At 28.1% G+C, this 21,917-nt stretch overlaps 2 protein-coding genes across 2 annotated transcripts; both read left to right on the top strand.

Moving 5' to 3' along the window:
- The first annotated feature begins 10,327 nt into the window (after window positions 1–10,327).
- LOC100213202 (serine/threonine-protein kinase RIO3) lies at window positions 10,328–15,575 on the top strand. Its single transcript, XM_065795427.1, has 10 exons — window positions 10,328–10,607; window positions 12,524–12,649; window positions 13,327–13,425; window positions 13,583–13,665; window positions 13,942–14,085; window positions 14,175–14,302; window positions 14,379–14,561; window positions 14,661–14,820; window positions 14,968–15,237; window positions 15,315–15,575. The coding sequence occupies exons 1-10, from the start codon at window positions 10,430–10,432 to the stop codon at window positions 15,471–15,473; spliced, it is 1,530 nt and encodes a 509-aa protein (XP_065651499.1). The 5' UTR covers window positions 10,328–10,429; the 3' UTR covers window positions 15,474–15,575.
- Window positions 15,576–19,464: 3,889 nt separating this feature from the next.
- Window positions 19,465–20,484, top strand: LOC136078985 (uncharacterized). The gene is made up of 2 exons (XM_065794762.1): window positions 19,465–19,781; window positions 19,886–20,484. The coding sequence occupies exons 1-2, from the start codon at window positions 19,627–19,629 to the stop codon at window positions 20,454–20,456; spliced, it is 726 nt and encodes a 241-aa protein (XP_065650834.1). The 5' UTR covers window positions 19,465–19,626; the 3' UTR covers window positions 20,457–20,484.
- Window positions 20,485–21,917: the final 1,433 nt, after the last annotated feature.

Below are 21,917 nucleotides of genomic sequence, written 5' to 3'. Positions count from 1 at the left end.
ATGCGCATTTATTCATTCATATATGCGCATTTATTCATTCTTATATGCGCATTAACTCATTTCTTATACGTGCATTTATTCATTCTTATATGCGCGATTATACGTGAGTCAACCACCCATAAAATCTCTAATATAATTTTATGTAAACAATAAATAGGCTTTTATGTTTTTATATAGATAAATTTAAAATATAAAATATGTTGTTGCCACTGTTATTTGAAATGGTTAAATGGTTCGACTAAAACTCGTCCTAAACAGCTGGAAAGTGGTGTAAGGGGTGAATACTGCTGTGTACCTATGTGTAAAAATGCTAGGTATGACAAACATAAAAGTAAGACAAATATTGGTTTATTTACTTTTCCTTAAAGCAACCCTCAATTGTTGATTAGTGTATTTAATAACATTCGACAACAAGGAGGAGTAGACAATTTTAATGTTGAAAAGAAGTATACCTTTGCCTGTGAATTTCAATATTGCAATATATCAACAGAAGCTTTAGAAAGTGAAACTTGCTTTACTATAGAAAATGATATAAATTTTTATGTTGACTGTTTGTGAAAATTGTTGGTGTTTGTGAAAATTGTTGGTGTTTGTGAAAATTGTTGGTGTTTGTGAAAATTATCAAACTTTAAAAGAGAAGTTAGAGTGAAAAAATGAAAGCTATTTCCGTAAAAATGAAAATGATTTCCATAAAAAAACAACTTAAAATTAACAAAATAAACTCCAAGATGAGATTAAAATAAAAAATAAAAACGAGTTTAATTATGAAAATATTTCTACTGAACTAAAATCGTTCAAACATTTGACTGGTTTAAAAGTAGACAGGTTCAATTTTTTTTGGTGGACCCAGGTGGTAACTGTGTTTTTAAAATTTTTAGGATTCTCAGTCAAGTGTTATAAACAAAAAAAAAAACAAAAAAAAGCAACATCATAGAATCAATGCAAAAAAAAGGTCTGAAACCAAAATTAAGAGCACTTGATCAGATTTTTATGACTCTTGTTTATTTTAAAAATGGATTTGCGCTTTCTCATATTGGATGGTTGTTTAAGTTGTCAAAAACAACAATATCAAGACAACAATATCAAGACAGATAATATAATGAATTAATTATTTGTACCTTACACTTGGTAGGATACCTTTAACCCCCTTAATTTGAGGGGATTGCAAATTTGATATGGTCATATTTTTTGAACGCTGAGAGATAATACTACGAAACCTAAAATTTATCGATGAATATAAGTCTATTGCATTCATACAATTGCAATCTATTGCATTTATACGAATACATATAGAGCGTGCTATTCAAAGAATAAAGTGATATAAAATAATTTGCAATGAAATATCATTTCCTTTGCTTGTGGTTCAGTAAATCAAGTTTGGACTATTATTTGTCTCCTTGTAAACTTTCAATCACCCTTAATAAATGATACAGAAAACAACATGATAGTATTTTTTGAAACTAAAAGAGTTTGTTTTTTAATGGTGTAATAAAAAAACTGCTTTTAAATAATGTCATATTTGTCATATAATTTATTATTCAATTTCATTTGTCTCAAGTTCAACGATAGCAGGTAAAAGATATTTTATATAAAATATGTTTAGTTTATTTACAAGATCTTTAAAGTACATTATATCAAAAACAATTCAAAAATTAATGCATCCTTTGAATGTATAAACAATGATTCATTAAAATCATAAAATGTTTTTTTGTAATATGTCTAGAGCCACATGTATTTAAGTGTAATATCCATTTTCATATTTTTTTGCAATACTGGTTTGTCATTTTTTATTTTAACATAAAAAGATTTGTTGAGTGCTAATTCTTTAGGTGTATGTTTTCTCTTTGACCAAGGACATTTTATTTCTACTAACCCAAATTTATTATTCAACTCTCCATTAATTAACATACCATAAGTTGATGCTGCAAGCCACGGTAATTTAGTTTGTATTACAATCCTTGCTTTTCTGCATTTTATAAAATGATTAAGTTTGTGTTTTATAATGTCTTACATGTTGTACAGCTTATTCAAAAAGTTTAGAATCAGATAAATTATATTTTTGTGTAAAGACTGTCAAAGTTTTTGGCTTTATTATATACTTTATGAGGATTGCTAGAAGTAATTTTTTTTTTTCAAAAGAAAATGTACAATTTGGAATGATGTCATTATAGTCATCTTTTTATTTCTTTTAAGGGTAAAAACTCAAATTCAATTTCTGGTTCTTGCATAGCAGATTCATCTTTAGCTAATTTTTGTATATTTGATATTATTTTAAAATGTAGTTCCACAACTTGCAAATGCATACTAAGAGGTGAGCCTGTTGGAAATTGACCAAACCTTATATTTACGTATTTGTAAGTGTGAATGGGTGACACAACATGGGCAAACCCAATTCTGTATTCAACTTCAACAAGTTTTTTTTGTAACTCTAATACTTTTAAGTTCATGTAATGTTCATTAAAAAAAAGTCTAGGGTCATACAATGTAGAGTATATACCACACTTATTATTTTCTCTCTTAACAGTTGAACTCATTATAGGAGCTTTACTTATATTTTTTTTACCAGGTATGTCTCATCGTCGTTGTTTATTTGTACAAGAAATTTAAGTTGGGACTTTTTAAGGAAATTTCATAGAGTAATCAGCTAATTCTAACAACATTAGATGGTTACAATATCCACTACATGGTTACAATTCCACTCAATCTTGCTGGCACGAATAGTAAGCATACATAACTTGGGACGAAATTTTCGATATGTGTGCAATAACTTTCCTTTTTCCTATTTGCTTTACACAATCCTTTATCTTGAAATACTTTTTTTGCAGAATATGTAAATATTGTATCAGATGAGCTATAACGTTCCTTAGAGTTCTTAGAGTTTTCTACCTCTTAGAAGAATTTTTTTTAATTGACAGTCCTTTCGGTTCACCACCTAATTTACGAAATTTTGAATTTCTTTTATGTTAAATAGGGGAATTTCTTTCAGGCTTTTGTCCCATTTGTTTGTAACAGATACTTTCGATTTATCTTTATAACTTTATATCGTATAAAAACATTACTTTCTTTTCAGTTAAGTGAAAAAAATAAGAGGAATAGCTTCTTCAGTATTTAAAATATCATTTAAAGTAAGAGTTCGCATCTCTTTTTAAACTTTTATTGCAAAAACTTTTCTTTAACATCTCAAAACTTTTGTCATGGTTCGCCTCGAATCCAGAAAGCCGTAACATTACATCATTGGAATTCGGGATCTGTCTGTTGTACCGATTCCTGATCACTACATAAAGTCGATTCAAAAAATGTAAACCAACTTTAACTTCACTGCTTACATCTAAGAAATCTTTGAGTATGCTCATATTACCCTAATCTACCCTATATATATATATATATATATATATATATATATATATATATATATATATATATATATATATATATATATATATATATATATATATATGTATATATATATAAATTATGTTAGTGTATTCAACAAACAGAGTGCTCAATATTCTAAAAGAACAGAGCAATAATAAATTAGTGAAAACACTTATCTAATTTTTGATTACTTCAACACTGTGTTTCACCATCAGTAGGTTCCTTCCTGATATATATATATATATATATATATATATATATATATATATATATATATATATATATATATACATATATATATATATATATATACATATATATATATATATACATATATATATATATATACATATATATATATACATATATATATATACATATATATATATACATATATATATATATATACATATATATATATACATATATATATATACATATATATATATACATATATATATATATATATATATAGGGAAGTTATGACAAAAGCTTGCTATTACGGCCAATTGTCGAATAAAAACTTGAGTATTCCTACTAAGTTCCAATTAAAATCTGCAAATACATAATAGGAATTGTCCACAAATTACGTCACGCAATTTTTGACCATTTTTTACCTTGAATCTCCCCCTCCCCCCTCGTTCTTGTTACAACATCATCACTCTTTAGTAAAAATTTCCGTACGAGAACTTAGTAAGTTTTACTAATACAAATTACTAAGTACTTAATATGGTTAGTCGGGTTTTTTTTCTCGATAATGTAACATTGAAATGCAAAAGGTTTGTATCATTTTATATGTTAACATTTAAACATGTTTGAGACGTTTTAACTTTTCTAAATTATTACTTATCAGAGACGGGTGTTTTGGTGTTTAAGATTAGCACTACGATAATTACACTAAATTAATCAAAATTTGATATGTTATGCAACTATCAAATATTGTTTAAAAAATTACTATGGCCGTGTAAATTTTGAGCTTCCCTCAGTTCAAGGAGGTTTTTTGTTCCTAGGCTCCAATCATTGCAATTTTTTGCAAGGCATCCTTATTTGACATAAGTATAAAGGTATAAATGTGTGGAGTTTGCTTTATGTCTAGAAGTTAGCTTAAACACCATAAAAGTGATCATCAAGTTTTTATTATTTTTCTGTATTTTATATTTTATAACAGATTGCTTTTAATCAGGGGCGTCTACTACTGTTTACTCAAGAGGCAGCTGCTTCATAAAAATTAAAACAGGGGGGAAATTGAAATTTTACTCAAAACTTGGCGGGAGGGGGTAATAAATATGCAATCGGTTTAAACTAAATTAATCTAAATAAAAAAAAAAGTTAACTTGAATCAAATGCATCAATCATAAAAAAATTGAATGTCGTCAATGTCGAAAATAAATCGTAACAAAATCGAATGTCAATGTTCTTTACTCGGTTTCTTTGAAAAGTTGAAAACAAATTGCTGAATCTATACCTTTAATTGTTAACAAAATAGCTACGTGCGAGTTTAGAACGTTTTTAAATGTTTTTATAGACGTTTTATGAGCTAGATATTCAAATCTTTTGTTGAGCTTAGTAAAATAATTTGATAAAATTGCGAATCATTTTAATGAAATAACTTGCATTTTATATTTATTATAGTTATTTGCTTTCAGTAACAACAAGAATATTTGCAAATGTTTATTATTCAACTTGTTATATAGAAGTCAAAACTCTAAAATATAAATTATTTTCGATTTTGCACTTCCTCCCCTCCTTTCTTATATAAAATTAAAAAAATATGAAAAAAAATCAAACATTTTTAAATAGTAGTAATAACAGTAGTTTACAACTTCAAGAAAAAGTGTTTAAAAGTAAGATGTTTAGAAAAAAAAACTTAGTTCAACTTTTAAAATTACAAAGGCTTGCTCTAAACAAAAAGTGAATAAAGAGTAAAAGTGATTACTACATGCAACACTATTGGTTTAAACTTTTTTCAGCGCATGATAGATAGAAGGTAAAAAAATTAAATTTACTCAACTTATCGAAGAACTGCAAGTCTATATGTTATTAATTAAAAAAATTGTTCCAGTTATGGAATTTAAGAGATCAAAGAGAAACATTAAAACTTTGAAGGAGGAGAGTATTCCTCGATATTTTCCGAAATTCTTACTATGATAAAGTAATCGTAACTATTGAAATTTCTGATAAGATCTTCAAGATCTTTTTCCACAAAACAAGTTTATATTTTTAAGTTATATATATATATATTTATTATAGTTTAAGTTATATATATATATATTTATATATACATATAAATATATATATATATACATATATATACATATACATATATATATACATATATATATACATACATACATACATATATATGTATATATATATATACATATATGTATATATATATACATACATACATACATACATACATACATACATATGTATATATATACATATATGTATAGATATATATATCCATACAAACATAGATATGTATATATATATACATATATGTATATATATATATATATATATATATATATATATATATATATATATATATATATATATATATATATATATATATATATATATATATATATTGTTTTTGCATGAATAACGTTAGCATTTAGGTAATTTGGGAAAACGGTATGAACCAACGTGCCCGTCAACAGACCTACTCCTAGATAATGTTAAATATTTATCATAATATTTTTATATTAATTTATGTACAGCGCAGACTCACAAAACGTGAATGTACCAATCCTCCTTACTTTAACTTTAAACCTTATCCAATTCCACATTGATTGCAAACTAATTCTAATGGAGTCTAGCATAACAAAATAATGCATTTGATAATTTGTATAAACAAGGGGTTAGTAATCTTTTTGAAGTAATCTTTTTTTTAGTTTTTTTTTTTTTTTTTAGTAATCTTTAGAAGACCCAAAGTTCATAATTTATAAAAAATTTCCAATTTTTAAAGAGTTACTAACATCTTGTTTTCAATATTATAATAGTATTTGTGCATGGAGCTGGAGAGTCGCATTTTAACATCGAAGTTTTAGCATCAAATATTTATACCAGGGTCGGCAACCAGCTTGCAAGCAGCAGATTCTGGTAAAAACATTTAAATAGTATAATGTAGATTATGTACTTACATAAACCTTTATTTATTTTTAGATCAGGCCAACAAACTTTGAAAAAATGATAGCGTTACGAGTAAACACTTCGCGTGTGCTCATTTCGTTCTGTATGTGTCAGGTATTTTTAAAGCGCAACACGGTTTATAAAAAGTAGAATATAGAAAATGTCATTAAAATACTAAAAATTGGGTGAGTATGTAACACAAGGTCACAAACAATGTCTAATTTTCTTTTTTTTAAGTGTAGTTTAGGTAATTTTAGTGATCAATAATTTAAAAAATTTACAACAATCCGTAATAAATTAGTAGACTTTTGAAAAATCATAAATGCTTGCTATGTTTAAATTACCAACAAAGATGTGCTGCATCAGGCTCTATACTAATAGTCTGACGATACTTGTGCACATCTATCACACAAGTGACATACTTTAAGAACATAATAGAATACTGAAAACATATGTGAAGAGAATTTTTTTTCCAGTTATCGTTTAAAAAATTCTCTTTAAACTAATTTAAATGTTCATCTAGTCGCGTCAATTACTATTTGCGGCAGGGTTTCCACTGCAAACCAACACGGTTCATGAAGAATTTCTTTCTTGGTATGCAATTGAGTACTCTGCTGTGCAAGTCTTTGATTATGACCAAGCATAATATACTTTGACGACGAAGGACGATTGAATAATACATGAAACTTTATTTTATCAAATCCACGCATGAACTTAAACATCAGAGTTAAATCACCTCTTATTCTTCTTTCTTCAAGTGTCGGAAAACCTAACATGACTCTTCGCTGCTCGGCGGTGCGATGCTTAATCACAGGAATGGTTTTTGTAGCACGGTTTTAAACTTTTTCTAGCGCTTCTATGTCTGCCCGTTGGTAAGGTGACTACGCTTGGATAGCCTCTCTAGGTGAGGACGAACATACGTGGTGTACACTTCTTTCCACTGTAAAAAACTATGGCTGCGAAAAGTTTTTTTTAGCCTCTCTAAAGAGCGGTTAACGTTCACCGCAGCTGCTGAAACTTGAGCATTACGTTTAAGATCATTTGAGATAAGAACTCCGAGGTTTCTCTCTAACTGAGCAACTTCAATTGCAAGTGGCAGCCCTTCTGATCCTGGTATGTAATAGTCTCGTTTTGATACCTTTTTCTCGGCCAATATGCATGACTAGTAACTAAGTAACTAAATTTATTTTAAAAAGTAAACGTCAACTTTTCTTGTTCCCCCCCTCCCCCTTGTCAAAAATTGTCAAAAATTTCCAGACCCACCTTCCCCCTATTTTGTTGACGTAATTAATGGACAGCCCCTTTGGTTATATATCCCAGGAAAAAAAGAAAGGGAAGCAAATTATTTACATTTAGAACATGTTATTTATTATTTTCAAGTGCAGTTTTTGTTCTGGATTAGGTTTTTTTATTTATTTTGCTCTTTTATCTAAACTGTGCGGCTCTCCAGGCTGTCCTAATTATATGTTATAATCCAGAAACATCATTAAAACACATTAAACTATTTTCCTCTTGACTCTTTAGAAGACTCTATTTTTATAATATTTATAATATTTTTTTTGACTCTTTTAAAATTATTTTAGGAAAAATAGCTCTCTTCTTAAATTAGTTGCCGACCCCTGGTATAGGTCATAATTGCTGTTTATGTTATGTAATTTAATTATTAAAATAGCGTTACAATAAATAAAAATGTTTTCTTAAAAAAGGGTTTTTTGATTTCTTCTCCTTCTAATTCTCGTAATTTTAAAAAAAAAAAAAAATTTTTGTAAATTTTTTATCGGGGAAACATTTATTACGGGAGGGGAATAAATATTTTTTCCCACCGGAATGTTTATTCGAAAATATACTTTACAGGGGAATGTTTGTTGTTTACTATTACTTTGGGTATTGAATGCACGTTTTCTTATAATATATTATCTTATTTGATGCTTCATCTTATTATTATCTGAGTTTGATGCTTCTTCGGCCAATTATTTAGAAATGTTGAATACTATTCGTTCGAATGATTTTTGTTGAAAAGAGTTTCTGGTACAACCCAAAAGTGGAGATCAGCAGAAGACGGTATTAAAACCGTGTTTGATCGTTAAGACTGCATTGTTTATGCTTTGAAATTTTTGTCAACAAATAGTCATGACTCAGATACAACAAATTCAGTAAATGGGCTGTAAAGTAGACGATATAAGCTGCATATTGTGTATGTATTTTTTGAAATCAGTATTTGATGTAATTGTGCCAGTTTCTTGTATTTTGAAGGCCAAGGCAGCAGATCTCTCAATTACAGTTTCACTTATTAATATTTGTATAAAAAAACTGACAAATATGAGAAATAATATTGATGGTCTTTACCGTGACATTAAAGAATCCGCAATGGCTGTCCAATCTGGCTGCTGATAAACGTATCAATGATCCTGAACAAGCATTTAAAGAGGGGGTGGTAATTCGTGGATTGGATGTCATTTTGCAAGAGATGAAAGAAAGATTCAGTGATAGCGATACTTCTTTTTTAGAAGAAATGCATTATTTCACAACTAAAAGTTTGCTATCATATGAAACAACAGCGACCTGAAACACTATGTACAAACGAATCTGGAGTACTAAGTAATAACAAGGATTGTGAAAATGATGACAAGTGTCATGTTTCTGATGACGATCAAACTTCTAACAAATAAATTGACTGTAGTTTCGTTAAGCCATTGCGAGCTCTAGAAGTACTGTCGTTGTTTCCTAATTTACTTTGTTTTGTAAAAATATTTACAACTATAGCGGTAACAAGTTGCAGTCAACGAGAGAGACATACAGGAGTCTTTGCAATCAAAAGACATTATTGATCGGTTTGCTTTGTGTTCGATTTAACTGCAAAGGTTGTTAATTACCTAAAGGGAAGAGAATTAAATTCGAGCTTATCAGCAGTACACAGTATAGCTAATTTAAACTTTGAAAAATAAAAAAAAATTCAACCTAAAGCTTATTAAAATCTTGAATAGAATTGTTTTAAATAAAAAAAAGTTTTTATTTCAATATATGTAGCGTACACTACTTTAGTTACACCCATATCGAAATTCGTATATTTTAAAAATGCCTTTTACAAAGAGACGCTATTTTAAACAACTCCTTAAATTCAAATAAAACTTAACTGGGTAAACTTAAACATAAGTGATATTTAAGAATATCGGTCACGGTAACAGCTTATCTCTATGGAAGGGGGGGGGGGGGTTGTCACCTCTAGACCCCGCCCTCCTATTCCCTTACAATATTCAATATATCCGGCATATCCGGATATTAAAATATATATCCGAATTACCTATATCCGGCTGGATATTTAAAAAATCATATGGGGGGGGGGGGGATAAAGCCCCTGCTTTTAATTATTATTAAAAAATAATAATAATGATTAAAAGCATTAGCAGGGGGTGGATCCACCCCTGCCAATGCTTTTCCAACAACCGTAATTGCTAATAACTTTTTTTTTTATAAATTATTAATAAAAAAAAAAATTATTACAATTACGTCGTCAAAATAGTATTTCACCACAACTTGACATAAAAGGTCGTTCGTTTATTACGTAATTGTTTTTTAAAATATAAAGCCACGGTTTTCATAATAAATATCATTCGTCATTTTATAATAAATATCATTCGAACTCTCGCTTAAATTTTTTTGAATTTATGATGAAATTATAATTTTACAAATTACACTGTTTCATTTATGTACAATAATTTATTATAATATATATAATATTCATATTTATAATAGATTTATGTACATAGCTATGTACATCTGTATAGATCAAACAGTGTATTTTGAGTTTTGATATATGAAATATGCATATCATATATTAGAAAGCTAAATGGCTGCTTGCAATAATTTAAAATTGTGACCAATAATTATTTTAGAATTCTAAGTTTTTATTGGAAGAATGTCTACTACCACTACTACTTCTCATAAGTTATGTCCCTGGGGTAAAACAAATATTGAAAAGACAACTTTTTCTCAAGTAATGGACGAACAGTATGCGCTTCAATTGCATTGTGACGAAGAAAAACAGTCGCCAATTTTGCAAGAAATTTCTCAAGAAAAAAAAGAATATTTTCCAGGTATTTATATAACCAGTAGTTTAAATATTTTTATGTAGTTTAAATATTTTTTAAGTTTAATAAATTTAATACAGTTTAAATATTTTGTTAGTGGTTTAAATATTTTTTAATGTGTGCATTATGTAAACTATAAATTATTATTCAAATCTATCAAAATTCAATCTTCTGTTGGTAAAAGTGTATTAACTCTTAGTATTTATTAAATTTGTTATTTAAGCTTTTTACTAACAGAAAGTTACTGATTTTTTATTACAAGTTCATAATTTTAAAAAATAAAATTGACTATTGGCTTTCAGCTGATTCAAGAATGATAAAAATTTCAATAGTTATTTTAGGTTCTTTAAAAAATTTACGTAGAAGTTGCAAATCTCAGAGCAATGCACTTGATAAGTGTGTTAAAGTTAAAAGAAGTAAAATAATATTTTGACAAATATTTAATATTAATTTGAAACTAACTGATAATAAACTAACATAAAATAAAATATAAAAGAACAAAACTGGAACTTAACCAACAAATTGTTGTTAAATACTATATTTATTATGAATGTGTGTAATACAAATCCATAATAGCTTTTATCGAATGCTCCCTAATTAACACTATGTGAATACTTTGATATTTGGTAATAGTATTTGATGTTGTGACCAATAATTTAATAAAATTTTATTCAGTTCATAAAGACATTGTTTAATGTGTTCAATAACTATATGAATTTTGTAAGTCAAAAGATCTGTAACCAATAAATGATGCATGGTCGCTTTTATATGTTTAAAATGACTAATTGAGAGTTACTTTAATCCTCTTTTTTCTTACACAAAATCTTATATATATATGCAAAAAGTTAAACTCCCATAACAATAATATTAATTACAATAGTTGTTAAAATAATTATTAACATTTAACAATTACAACAGTAAAAAGTTTTCTCAAAATTTTAAATTTAAAAAATTTTTAATTTTAAATTTTTATACTTGCGTTTTAAATTTCAAAATTTCAAAAAACTTTTCTATAATAATTTATAATGGTATATCTTTATAAGTTTTTTATAGAAGAATTTTTTTATTTCTCTAACATAAGTGTTATATAGCGGTAAGCGAAGTGGTAAAGGTAATAGTCATCAAAGGTTCAAATCCTCTGCTTAAATAACAAAATATTGTTTTATGTGTTTTTTTTTTGTTTTGTTTTTTTTGCTTTTAAAAAACAATAAAATAAATACAAAAACTCCCAAACATAACAATAATTTTAATTTCAATAGTTGTAAAAAATTATTAAATCATAAATTAATGTGTCACATTGCTTCAGTAGTAATCATAAATTAATGTGTCACGTTGCTTTATAGTAAAGTATTGTTTTATATGTAGAACAAAAGTTGCTTTATAACAAAGTGTTGTTTAATTGAACATAACACTTTCATATTGTAAACTCCAAACTTTTGCGTGTTCATTTTTGTCAAACAATTGCAGTAATAAGAGCACATGAAAAAAACCCCACAAAAAACCTAAAATATTGTAGGGATTCTGGTTTTTTCAAAACAAAATTACATATTTTTATCTTTAAAGTTTATCAATAGGTTTAAAATTTTAAAAAATCAGATTTTATAGAAAAATTATAATCAACACTCATAAGTAATACTCAATTATATAATTATATATTAAATTCAAAATTTTTAAGTTTTCACCTAAAAGTTACTTAATTAAAATACAAATCAGCACCTGATTGCATTCTATAGTATGCTCGTTCAATTAAACAACATTATGAAGAACATAAAGTAAATTAATTTAATTTTGCGGGATTTAAAATATTTTATATTTTTATTATTTAGAATCGGAGGAAGCCAAATATTTTAATTGATAAACAAAGTATATATTTAATTGACACTGTATTATTTTATAATAAATATGTTTTTGTAACATTTTAGTCAATAGCAATGACAATGACACAGACAATGATCTTCTGTTAGCACAAATTTTGCAGTTAGAGTTTGATCGTGAAAATGATATGTTCATCAAAAGTATTGAAAAACAATACAATGGAACAAGTAAAGGTAACATCACTACTAAATATAATAATATAATAAATATATAAATAATATTTATGCTTGTTACTTTTTACTCTTTTGAACATTTTTTTCAAGGGGTACATATAGCTCTTAAATAAAAAAACTTCTGGAGCAGTGGCGGATTGGGGTTTAGTGTTGTGGAGGAATAGTTAGGAGAGTGTGTAGGGATGTGTTGTACTATCTTATACTATAAATATTCAATTTCAGTATCAAACTATTTAATTGTTATCTCTACCATTGCTGTTCTCTATTATTGTAAGTGAAAAATTAATATTTAAATTCAAAAATCAAATCAGATATAAATTTATAAACAAAAAAGTGCCACTGTTACTGTTAAATGTTGAGCGCAGTATTTCCTTGGGCTTGAAATGCATACTTTTCTTATACAATGTGTTTAACAAGGTTTGCGTTTTGGAGGTTAGGATTTAGTGATTTTGCAGATTAGGATTTAGAGAGAGTTGTAAGTCAAGTTAAAAAAAAAAAAAGAGAGTAGTGTTCTCAGATGTATTCTCAAAAAAAGAGTAGTATTCTCCTCCTCAAGAGCTTTGGGAGATTTCTTGGAAAAAATTCAATATTTTTAGGATTTATTTTTTAGAAATTTGATAATTACTTATACATTATTAAAATATTTGTTTTCTATTGATAAAATATTTTTTCTGCAGTATCAATGTCATTTAAAAATTTTAAATCTGTTCATCCATACGAAGAAGAAAATGATGAATCTGAGAGCAGCTATTCAGAAGATGAGGAAAAAGAAGAAAGTAAATGTTATTGTGTTTTTAAAATACTTTTTTCAACTATTTAAAATCTTAAATTTTTTTAAATTATAAGTTATATTATAAATGTTTAATTTCTAAAAATAGAAGTTAAATGTGATAAATAAAAAGTAAACAAGTGTATGTATGTAAAATATTTTAGCGCAAAGAAATCCTGATGGTGGCATTATTACTAAGCATGATAAGTTTACATCAGAAAAAAAAAATGCACAAAGCATAGAACAAGTAATTTTTTTTTGTAAAAAAAATAATTAAAATAACTCTCTAAAATCCTCACTTTTTCCTAAATCAATATTGATCATGATTTTAAATAAAAACAGAGGAGTAAGGTCTTCAGATACTATTTGCCTAAAGTTTTTTCTCTCATAGATAATCAATTTACACCATTCTTTCACAACTTCTTCACCATTCTTCCACAACTTCTTAATCATTCTTCAACAACTTTTCATGATTTTTGTGGTTACATATATTATTGCTTATAATTTTTTTTTTAATTTGTAGTTTCCTATGAGTTTTAACTCAGGCGATGTAGTTGGCAAGGATATTCGCATACCTAACCATGTGTACAATAAATTAAAAGTTCATTCAGTCAAAGAAGAGCGTAATGGTTTCCGAGTACACGACAAAAATGAGCATTCAACACATGTAAGTTGACAAATTTAAAAGTGTGAACTGTTTTTGTTTTATGAATGCAATAAGCTTATTTAAAAACTGATTTGATATAACTGATTTAGGAAAAAGCTCTAGATGAAAATACACGCCTGATAATATACAAAATGGTGAATAATGAAACTTTAGAGCGATTTAACGGTATTATAAGCACAGGCAAAGAAGCTGTAGTGTTTCATGCAAATGGTGGAAAGTAAGTCTATTTTTTCATAAATATGTTCTACCATCATTGTAGCAGTTATTAGTAATGCGGCAATGGTTTTCTGCAGATTAGGTGACGTTACCCTACCCTCAGAATGTGCTCTAAAGGTTTTCAAAACTACATTAAATGAATTCAAAACGAGACAAAAGTACATCAAAGATGACTATCGTTTTAAAGACAGGTATATGAAACAAAATCCAAGAAGAATAATTAAGCTATGGGCTGAAAAAGAATTTAGAAATTTAACTAGGTAAGTTTTTGATGTATCAAGATTTTGTAATCAATTTTTTTTATCCATTTTTCAGAATATTGCAAGCAGTTATTAGCTTTTTTCTCTTTTATTGTTCAGAATGTTAGAAGCTGGTATTATCTGTCCGCGAGTATTGGGCTTGCGCAAACATATTCTCATTATGGAGTTCATTGGAAAAGATCAACTACCAGCACCTCAGTTAAAAGACGCTTGCTTGAGTAAAACTGAATTTGAAGATGCTTATTTGCAAGTTATAAATGTAAGTATTTAGCTATATTTAAACTTGCTAACAATTGCTTTAATAAAAATCGAACCATTTGTTTATATCAAATTTGCTTAGGTTTATGTCGAAATATTTTGTTAAAATTATGTTTGTTAGTAGAAACATACAATATAAATTTTTCAGGCTATGAGGGATTTATATCAAAAATGTGAACTCATACATGCTGATCTTAGTGAATACAATATACTTTGGCACGATTCCAAATGTTTTATTATAGACGTCAGTCAGTCGATTGAACCAATACATCCTGACGCTTTTCATTTTTTATTGCGAGATTGTCGAAATATCGTTCAATTTTTCAGTAAGAGTGGAATTGATGTAATGACGGAAGCAAATTTGTTTCAATATGTTAGTGGAAAAGATATGAATTTTATTGATAAAATTGAAAAAGAGGTAAATATAATGTTTTTTATTATGTGCTAAGATTTTGCTAGTTTGCTGCAAATTTAACTGATAAATCTTTTTTTAAGCACCAGCAATTGTTTGAAAAAAATCCAGACTTACTTGTTTATGGCATAGACTCAAAAAATTATTCATTTGATCATCATTTTAATCAAATGATTAACGATGAAAAAGAAAGTAAATTAATCACCGAAATAGCCAGAGAAGGTATCCAACTTGCCACCTAATGTCGTGTTTTCTAATCGTTTTATTATATTAAAACTATTTAAATTATTACTATAGAGATTGTATTTAATTAAAATGTTGAAAAAAAAAGAATAATTTTCACATTTTAAAACTTTTCTTTTCCAGCATTAAAAAATTTTCGCGCATTATTTGAATACTCCGCGAGATTTTTTTTGTGTGTCGGTTGTGACAACTTTCTCCAAATTCCATTTTGAGAAGATTTATCTGCTTTTTGCAATTATTTGTTGTACATAATCAAAATAAAACTTTTATAAAATAAAATTCTAAAGTTTTAGAAGGGACGCCCAATTACATAAAATGAAAAATTAGTAAAATTTATAAATATAAGCAATTTGAAGCGAAAGGTTTTTTCTTTCTTTACCAATAGACTTAAGTTACTACTACTTATATTAAAATGTATATTACTATAGTATAAAAAATATAGATATAAAAAACGCCGGTAAATTTAAAAAATTTTGTTTTTACAATTCTTTATTTAACCATTAAAAAAATTTACACTTTAAATTAAAATTTTACAAAGTTTGGTCAAACTTTACATTTGGTCAGGTGTTACTTGCAGATAAAAACAAGTTAGGGTAGAGCGGGTCATATAAGGACACTTAAGAAACAAAAGTTGCGGACAAACTTATTATTGTCAACACTGTTTTTTATAAATTTCCTAAAATTCATTGATATAAGAAAGCGAAAAAGCAAAATTCTAAAAATAAGTTACTACAACGAAAGTAACAAAACTCTAGACAAGCAAAATTTTTGCACTTTACAAGTAGGTGGGGCAAAACGGTAGATGAAATAGTAAAAATTAAATGGTAGTAATACTGTCAATTCTATAAATAACTTATTGTCCCGATATGCCCCCACAAAAGTCATTTTACTCAAATTATTACTATTCAAAAAGTTAAATTGCAGAAATTTTTTAAAATCAGATTCTAAAAAAGGATAAAAATACTGTCTGAAAAATATAAACTTTTTATAAATAAAGCAAATTAGCGATAGTTCAATTTTCTGTCGTTGTATCGCTTAAGAAAACACGCAAATTTTGTTTTTCGCAAACTTACTGATGCATTTCGGTACTTTTAATGCATTTTGGTATTTCTAAAATTAAATTTACTTTTCCATAATGAAGCCCAATAATTTAAAATGTCTTATAAAAAAATTTATGAAAAAAATTTTTTTTTAGCTGAGATATAAAGCTTTAGATATAACTGTCCCGTTATGCCCCACTGACCCGATGTGCCCCGCTCTACCCTGATAGAGAGAAATCTAAGTAAAAAGCGACAACAACAATAATGAAAATATTAAAATGAGTAAGTAATTTTAAATGATTTTAAGTAGGGATTGCATCTCGAAATTCGAGAATTCCGGAATTCGTTTTGATAATATAGTTTCGAATTCCGAAAATTTTTCCAGCGAATTCCGAAATTAAAATTTATTTTTTCGGGCTCTCCAACTTTTATGTTGTGTTTTTGGATCTGTACATATAAATATTCTACATTCTAATTCTATAAGAAGAAATAAAGAAAACAATTGTAAATTACAGTTATCTTGCATAATACAAGTCAACACAAAGAAAACATTCCTAAATTCCACTTAACGGCTTCATGTCTTCATATCATATCCACGTGTAATAATTTGTTAAGATTTGCTTATTGTGTTATTGCGTTGTTGCAGTTAACGGTTTCATTTCTTCATTTCATATCCACATGTAATAATTTTAATATTTGGTATAACCTCGTGTTCTTAGATTTTACGATTTTCAACAGTCTTGAGATTTGCTTATTGGAGTGCGGTGGGAAAGCGGAATAGTATCGAAAATTAACTGATCGAAAAAATGATTAATATCGAAAAATAACTGACCGAAACCCATTTAAATGATTAAGATCGAAAGTGTGATTTTCAGATTAATATCGAAAAGTTTTTATATCGAAATTCACAAATGCGGAACAATATCGAAAACAATAAAAACGGAATAAGATCGAAAACTTATTTTAATGACTAACATCGAAAAAGTGATTTTCAGAATAATATCGAAAAGTTTTTATATCGAAATTCACAAATGCGGAACAATATCGAAAACAATAAAAACGGAATAAGATCGAAAACTTATTTTAATGACTAACATCGAAAAAGTGATTTTCAGAATAATATCGAAAAGTTTTTATATCGAAATTCACAAATGCGGAACAATATCGAAAACAATAAAAACGGAATAAGATCGAAAACTTATTTTAATGACTAACATCGAAAAAGTGATTTTCAGAATAATATCGAAAAGTTTTTATATCGAAATTCACAAATGCGGAACAATATCGAAAACAATAAAAACGGAATAAGATCGAAAACTTATTTTAATGACTAACATCGAAAAAGTGATTTTCAGAATAATATCGAAAAGTTTTTGTATCGAAATTCACAAATGCGGAACAATATCGAAAACAATAAAAACGGAATAAGATCGAAAACTCATTTTAATGATTAACATCGAAAATGTGATTTTTTGAATAATGTCGAAAGCAATAAAAACGGAATAAGATCGAAAACTCATTTTAATGATTAACGTCGAAAATGTGATTTTCTGAATAATATCGAAAAAAATAAAGACGGAATAAGATCGAAAACTCATTTTAATGATTAACATCGAAAATGTGATTTTCTGATCACAGTTTTTTTTTTTTTTTGTATGAAAAACTATTACTAGGAAAAAATCTTAAGAAACTTTTAATACTAAGTCACTTTTCAATAAGAAACTTATTTAAGAGTTCGATGAATATTAAGAATGAATTTAAGAGTTAATAAATGAATTTAAGAGTTCGATGAATATCCTAACTTTTCACCTAAATATCGCATTAACTTTACACGAAGTTAGTTATCTACAACGGAGAACAGCAGTTTAAATGAACAGTTTAATTTGCAGCACAATAAACAGTTTAGTTTGCACGTGCAATGAAATTCAATTCAATTTTTAAAGTTGAAATTTAAAAAAATTTTAAGAAACTCAATATTCCAAAATGTCGTTAGAGAACTTTTTATAAAATTATAGTGAAACTGAAGGAGAAAGAAAAAACTCAAAAGTTTTTTGGTCTGGTGATTTTGAATACACTAAAGATAAATTTAATAAAGATAAACTGCATCTTAAGTGCCGTTTTTTTACAAGAATGAACTGCAAAGGCAGAGCTTTTATTCATAAAGATAAACTTCAGGTTACAACTGTTCACAGTTGCAGCTCAAGAGAAACAGATTTTTAAGTGCTGCTTGCTAAAAGTACCATGAAGAAAAAAGCAGAAGCGACATCTGAAGACCTGCGCTCAATTTTTCAAAACACTGTGAGTGAGTTTCCTGCAGTTGTTTCTGAATCTGTTAGTTTTCCTCAAATTATCCCAAGTCTTCAGAAAAGGAGAAGGCTAAATGAGCCCTCGAACTCAAAATCACTAAAAGAAGCTGCTGAAGTTCTAAATGACAAAGAATGTCATCGCTATGGAGACATTTTCTTGGGATCAGTTGCAGAACAGGACAACGTAGCATTGCTGTTTGGGCATATGTTAGTCATTAACAAGGCGAAATCGGCCAAAGTGTGTTTTGTTGATGGGACATTCTGGTATTTATATGGAAGCATTTTACTTTTTCAAAGAAAAAATCATCTAGGGGGCTGTCCATTAATTACGTCAACAAACTTTTGGCAATTTTTACCTTCCCCCTCCCCCTATAAACAATTTGTCAAATTTTCAGAGACACCCACCACCCAGACCCCTCTATTTTTGAGTAATGAAATTAAATAAAGTAAAGTAAAATAGTTGACGTCAACTTTATTTGACCTCCTCCCCTCACCTTTGTCAACAATTGTCAAAAAAGTTCAGAACCCCCTCTATTTGTTGATGTAATTAATTGACAAGACAAAAAAATTGATATACTAAAAACGTTAGGTAGAACACTTTTATTTACAGTTGTAAGTTATAGTTGCATTTATTGTACTTCCAGCATGACACCACGCATGGAGGAAAGCAAGAGGTATCAGCTCTTGATATTTTCTGTGGAGTATTCAGCAGTGCTTGAAGATCCAATTCCAGATGAGAATCAGATAAATTTTGATCCTGATAACCCTCACCTTTGTGCACATCTGTTCCAGCTGTATGTGCTTTAATGACATCCAAATCCGAGGCTCTATATAAGGTTGTTTTTTCCAAAATAAAAGAAGTTTTAGATTTCTCTCCAGCCACCATTATGTCGGATTTTGAACGAGGACTACAGAATGCTCTAATAACAACTTGGAGTGAAAGCTTGGTGAATGGTTGCAGGTATAAGTTATTAATTTGTTATTACTTTGTCCCAGTTTCCAACATATCAAAGTTTCTCATAGTTTGTTATCAATTAATGATCTCCTTTAAATCCTTATCTTTAGGTTTCATTTTGAAAATGCAATCACCAAGCAATTAGCAATTCTTGGTCTTCAGAGGGAATACCACCACCAAATTCAAGTAAAGAAGTGGGCACGAAAAGTTATGGCACTTTATCTTATTCCTGCAAACAAGATCTTGGTTGCTTGGGGATCTCGATTTATTGAGATTGAAACATTCAGTGGCAAAATCAAAAGCAAACTACTTGCTTTTAAAAGGTATTTTGAGAGGTATTGGCTCAATATAGTGACCCCACAAGGGTTCAGTGTTTATGGCTTGAATCACAAAACCAATAACAATGCAGAAGGTCTCAATAGACGTCTGAAAACAAACATGGGTAATCGGCATAGAGGATTTTGGCAGTTTATGGAATTGCTTAATCAGCATGTAATAGTGCATACAATTCAAGAGCTTCAACAGCTTGCTTGCAATCAGCCAGTCCGCCGTGACCAACGCGACTATAGTGCAATTGAAAAAATGCGTTGTTTTGAGAAAAACCTTCGAGACGGAGTTTGGACAACTGAGAGATTCCTATCAACAGTATCATATCTTTTTCAAAACTTCAAAGCTATGTAAGATAATTTTCCAAGTTTTTGTATACCGCTTCTTATTTATCAACCTTCTTTAACCTTTTTACCAAACTAATTAACTTAACTTTATTTGATAATCTGTCTTTTTCAATGAAATATGGAAAATTGTATTTGAAGTATTTAAACAATTTTAGTGCTTTGGATGAAACTTAACGGACGAGCTTGGTGAGAGTCTTCCTTTGCCAACTTCCACTTCAACAGAGTCACCAAAGTGCATTGTTTGCACCGTCAATGAACGAAATGCTTTGGTGATGCCTTGCAGATATTTTTTGTTTTGTCAACCATGCATTCAACAAGTCTAGAAAAGCAACACACCTCATTGTCCCACTTGCCGAGGACCAATATCATCCATAATTGAACCTTTTCAATGATTCAGTAAAAATTTCCCCTTTACCTACATTTTGAACACTAGAATGACACACAATTGTTCAAATTTATTAGAATAAATTTATTATATAAAAACGGTATTAAATTATTTCCAATTACTCTTACTCCGCCTGGGATAAAAAAAAATCAATAACGTAATTTCGTTAGTTATCCGTTTAAATGGTAGGGGAGACCGGGGCTAGTTGGCCGCAGGGGTAAGTTGACGAACTGCGTTTATCTTTAGAGCCTTTTATCAGAAAGTGACAAAAATTACTCAGAAACTTCCTTATTGACCATTTCATCATTCACTGTAGTATTGTCAGGATTCGCGCATGCGCATGGGAGATATTGAGATTAATGCATTTTTTGGACAAAAACGTAACTTTTAGAACATCGCTTCCTTTATACTTTACAAAGAAAATATTCAGTCGTATGAAAAAAAAATTATTGTAAAAGTTCCAGTCACAATTGGTTTACTATATCCAGTCAGACTTTTTTTTCAAACCTGCCGTTTTTCAGGATCTATAGACTGTTTATTAAAAAAAAGCTTTCGGGGTAAGTTGACAAATTTTTCACGGGGTAAGTTGGCTCATAGCATTTACAATGGAAAAAAATATTTATTTTTATAAAATTATTATTTTTTTTTTTTTTTTTTAATTTTTAACAATATTGAAAATATTTATTCTTACAAAAAAATTAAAAAAAAATTTTTTTAGTTTTTTTTTCCACAGATAAAAGGTGGGCTACTGTTTGGCTTTTTTATACGGACTAATATTTGGTACCAGCTAAAAGTAGTATTAAATTTTGGGATAAAATTGTTGCAAAAATTAATTTTAAAAAAATTTCTATTAATTTTGCACTTAATAGTGCATTAATAATAATTTTTATAGTTTGCGCCAACTTACCCCGTGGTGGGGTAAGTTGACGCAAATTTTTTTTTTTTTTTGAGGGTCCGGAAAGGCCCCAAGAATTTTTTTTTGTAAATGAATGCAAGTTTTATAAGATACCCTAATCCATACTCTTTAAGACTACACTTTAATATTTTTTAAAAAATGTACTGTTAGGGCTACAGAGCTCATAG

This window comes from Hydra vulgaris, chromosome 04, assembly GCF_038396675.1.
Source record: "Hydra vulgaris chromosome 04, alternate assembly HydraT2T_AEP".
Classification (NCBI taxonomy): domain Eukaryota; kingdom Metazoa; phylum Cnidaria; class Hydrozoa; order Anthoathecata; family Hydridae; genus Hydra; species Hydra vulgaris.
The sequence above is the reverse complement of the archived record's forward strand: the minus strand, read 5'-3'. Positions and strand labels throughout refer to the sequence as shown.